Source organism: Salvelinus namaycush, unplaced genomic scaffold (genome assembly GCF_016432855.1).
Source record: "Salvelinus namaycush isolate Seneca unplaced genomic scaffold, SaNama_1.0 Scaffold68, whole genome shotgun sequence".
In the NCBI taxonomy this organism is placed as follows: domain Eukaryota; kingdom Metazoa; phylum Chordata; class Actinopteri; order Salmoniformes; family Salmonidae; genus Salvelinus; species Salvelinus namaycush.
Window position 1 is genome coordinate 263030 of NW_024061397.1, and position 4471 is coordinate 267500.

General features: G+C 41.7%; 1 protein-coding gene across 1 annotated transcript in view; it reads left to right on the forward strand.

Moving 5' to 3' along the window:
* Positions 1–4471, forward strand: part of LOC120042419 (E3 ubiquitin-protein ligase TRIM11-like) — a gene marked incomplete at its 5' end in the record, with an annotated part of 47635 nt that continues 43164 nt past the window's right edge. Inside the window, one exon of the mRNA XM_038987254.1 lies at positions 1–152. Coding sequence (XP_038843182.1) covers positions 1–152 — 152 coding nt within the window. The remainder of the gene's footprint in view (positions 153–4471) is intronic.

Below are 4471 nucleotides of genomic sequence, written 5' to 3' on the forward strand. Positions count from 1 at the left end.
GAGGAAGGCTGTGCTTCTCTGGTCTCAGCTCTGAGGTCAAACCCCTCACACCTGAGAGAGCTGGATCTGAGTAACAATGACCTGAAGGATTCAGGAGTGAAGCTGCTCTCTGCTGGACTGGGGAATCCCCACTGTAAACTGGAGACTCTGAGGTCAGTATTCCTGTAGTTGGTCAACAAGTGATAACTGTTCACCAGATCCACATGTGTTTACCAGACACACATAGTCCACACCATATGTGTTTGGACAGTGAAGCTTACAGTTTTACATTTGGTGCTATGCTCCAGCATTTTGGATTTGAGATAGAACGTTTCATATTAGGTGACAGTACAGAATGTCACCTTTTTCAACCAGGATCACAGCGATCACTGCCTCATTGCCTGTGTCCGTTATGGGTCCGCGGTCAAACCACCAGCCCTCATCACTGTCAAACGCTCCTTAAAACCTCTAACGAGTCACAAACCCGGATCCGGTATCCCCCCCATCAAAAAAGCTGACTAGCATAGCGTAGCCTAAAGCTACAGGGATATCATATAATAAAATGTTCATGAAATCACAAGTCCAAGACACCAAATGAAAGATACACATCTTGTGAATCCAGCCATCATTTCTGATATTTAAAATGTTTTACAGGGAAGACACATGTATTTCTATTAGCTAACCACGATAGCAAAAGACAACTTTTTTCTCTCCACCATTTTCTTACTGCATAGGTAGCGTTCACAAATTCGACCAAATAAAGATATAAATAGTTACTAACCAAGAAACAACTTCATCAGATGACAGTCTGATAACATATTTATTGTAGTTTTGTTAGAAAAATTTGCATATTTCAGGTATAAATCACAGTTCTACATTGCAGCTGCAATCTGAAATAGCGCCGAAGCAGCCAGAATAATTACAGAGACCAACGTCAAATACCTAAATACTCATCATAAAACATTTCTGAAAAATACACAGCGTACAGCAAATGAAAGACCAACATCTTGTGAATCCAGCCAATATTTCAGATTTTTTAAGTGTTTTACAGCGAAAAAACAATATAGCATTATATTAGCTTACCACAATAGCCAGAAACACAAGCCATTTACCAGCAGCAAAGGTTAGCGATTGTAACAAACCAGCAAAAGATATATAATTTTTGACTAACCTTCATAAACTTCATCAGATGACAGTCCTGTAACATCATATTACACAATGCATATAGGGTTTGTTCGAAAATGTGCATATGTAGCGGCACAAATCGTGGTTATACAATGTGATTAGTGGCCAAACTTCAAGCAATCTGTCCGGCGCCATCTTGGAGAGGCACCTAATCTAATCAATAACTAATCATAAACTTGACAAAAAAAATACAGGTTGGACAGCAAATGAAAGATACATCAGTTCTTAATGCAACTGCTGTGTTAGATTTTTAAAATTAACGTTACTAGACATACAGTGTGCGCTAAAGCGAGACCGCACCGAAATTCATGCCGGAATTATTGTTTAACATTTTTCAACATAAATACGAATTAATAGCATAAAGACTTCTTACTATTTGTTGAGCTTCCATCAGAATCTTGGGCAAGGTGTCCTTTGTCCAGAACAATCGTCTTTTGGTTGAAAGATGTCCTCTTCTCCTGTAGAATTAGCAGCTAATGCTAGCCATGTGCCGGAGAGGTGTCCAACTCGCGATGACACGTGACAAAGAAATTCCAGAAAATCGCAATAAACTGATATAAACTGCTATTAGTCGGATTAAATTAACTACCTTATGAAGTTAAGACAAAAATCAAATTAAATCAGAGCCGGAGATACAGAACTTCTAAAACGAAAGCTTTTCAGGACGCCATGCTGATGTCCCTCCTGCGCCAGGCCCCCCGTTGAAATGGCCGGACCTTCCGTTCCAAGAGCTTTTATAGTGCCCCAGATGGTGCAATCCACTCCATTCAAATTCTCACCGCTTACTGACATCTAGGGGAAGGCGTATGCAGTGCATGTAGCCCCATAGCTTACATGGCAATTTATAAACTGACCCTGGAACAGAGACCTCGATTTCAGAAATCTCACTTCCTGACAGGAAGTGTGCTGCAGAATGAGTTCTGTTTCACTCAGAGAAATAATTCAAACGGTTTTAGAAACTAGAGAGTGTTTTCTATATGCATATAATATGCATATTGTACGAGCAAGAATTGAGTACGAGGCCGTTTAATTTGGGAACAATATTTTACAAAGTTGAAACAGCACCCCCTATATTGACAAGAAGTTTTAAACTGGTCTGGTCAGTCTACTCAAATATTTGTACTATACATGTTTCTATCTCCAAGAAATACTTAATTTGTCATTTCTAATAATGATACATTAATCTATGAATATATATGGCAGGTTTCAGGACACTGATATATCTGAATATGTTGAAAAAATATATTGTCAAGTTGTCTAGGTGTTATAATTATTTCAGCTCTGCCCAAACTTGAAAACGGCTTGCTCAACCCGTGAAGGATGCAAAGGGACAACTCAATTCCTTTCCAGTGTTTTATTATGGTTTTGATGCCATTTGTTGAATATGTTGAAACAGTTGATTTGTTGAATAGAGTAGTTGAATGACAGAGGAATAAGGAATAGGAATAGGAATAGAAATAGGAATAGGTTGATAACCTTAAACAGAGAATAAACATGCATTATTTTACACTAAACAATGCATGACACAGCAACAAAGCATGGCTTTGAATAAAGTAAACGTTTAAACAATTTAATCTAGCACTTCTAGCAATTACTTCTGCAGTCAGAAAATATCCACAACAGAAGTCACCACTCCTACCAGAGTTAAACATGTAAATTGTGCTAAGCACTGGATGCAACATAATAAATAATTCCAAACATTACATACCAGTTGCGTCTTTAGGGTTGAACAATGTTGAAGACCAAACATTTTATACCCATGCTTATCTGCCAGGTGCGCATGTAAAAGTAGTCCCTCCAGAAATCCTGGCTCAATTTTTTAGTTCCACCCGTGTTTTTGGGTTATCTGCCCTCTTGAGGCCTGGAGTTCTTTAAAGGAAGAGCTGCCATTGTGCTCATGTTTTGAGTGTTCTGTTTTTTGACGCAACACCTCCCACTTGACCTCCTGGTTCTTGAACCCAAGGAGGTCACACGAACCTCGATGTTGGGGCAGGTTCGATTTCAGCTATCAGGCTCTTCCTTCTTCAACAGGAAGTAAAACAATGATGCGTCTGACATCCCTATGAAGAACTGTAGCAGGTATTTTAGTTGAGAGTTTCTTTGACTTCTCTTGAGCAGGCTTCACAGTTGGGACTGGGTAGCTGGGAAAAGTTCTGACATGCCCATCTCTGACGATGCCCTTCTTGTCAATGTTGACACTGATGACTCTGGCTAGTTTGTAGTGACCCCTCCAGGCATTTTGGTAAGCCAGTAGGAAGCCTTCAGTCGACTGGTCACTGACAACATCTGTGTGTATAGCTCTGGATACCATGCAACAGAAGACAATACCCCACACCTTGAACTTGGTTTTCTTTTCACCTCGTCCTTGACTTCATACGGTCCAAATAAGTCCACTGTTGTGTACTCAAATGGTCTGGCTGGTGTTAACCGCTCGGATGGAAGGTCACTCATGATCTGTTGGCACTTTTTGGCCCTGGCCTTTCTGCACACCACACAGTTGTCAACTCTCTTTTTAGCCAGCTTCCGGCCTTTTATCACCCAGGCTTTCTTCCTCATCCGGAGGAGTGTGCCTGCTATTTCTTCATAGTTTGCACCATGGGCCTCTTGAGCTAGGAGAGTGGATATCCATGCCTCATATGGTAGAATTGGTACGGCAGTTTCGTCCTCATCAAAGATCTGGAACCTTCCTCCACAAACTAAGAGCCCAGTCTCTTTATCTCTGTAAACAGCGAGTCTATTGAGAGTAGTGTCTTGAAAGGTTATACCTTCTTGAGCTGCAAGGAACAAGTCTCTTAGTGCATCTTCACACTCCCCGACAGTGAGTACAGCTTGTTTGGCTCTGGACCTCCAGTTTGTTGAAAGAGCGTCCTCCCACTTTGGTTTATCTGAGGCTGAATTCTTGGTCAACATTTCTTTCCATCTCGTTGCGGTTCTCCAAACCCAGGCAATGACTCGGATCAGCCAGGTCAGACTGCTGAATTTCCTGATGTCAATCAGTATGGTTACCGCAGAGCCGGCTGGTGATCTTCGGATCCGAGTCTTGGGTTCATCTTTGTTATTTTGCTGTGCATCACTCTGGTTTCTCTTGACCTGCGCTCTGGTCAGTGCTGCCGAGAAAGCTCTCCTTCGAAGTTTGTTTATGCCTTCCTTGGCATACGCGGCGATTTCTTTGGCTGACTTAAGTGGCCACTCTTTCACAGGTTGCCTCAGGAATGCTGGTCCATCCTGCCACATGGAATCTTCCCGGAGGTCTTCTGGGGCTGCCCCTCTTGTTATGATGTCAGCACTGTTCAGGCCTCCTGGGATC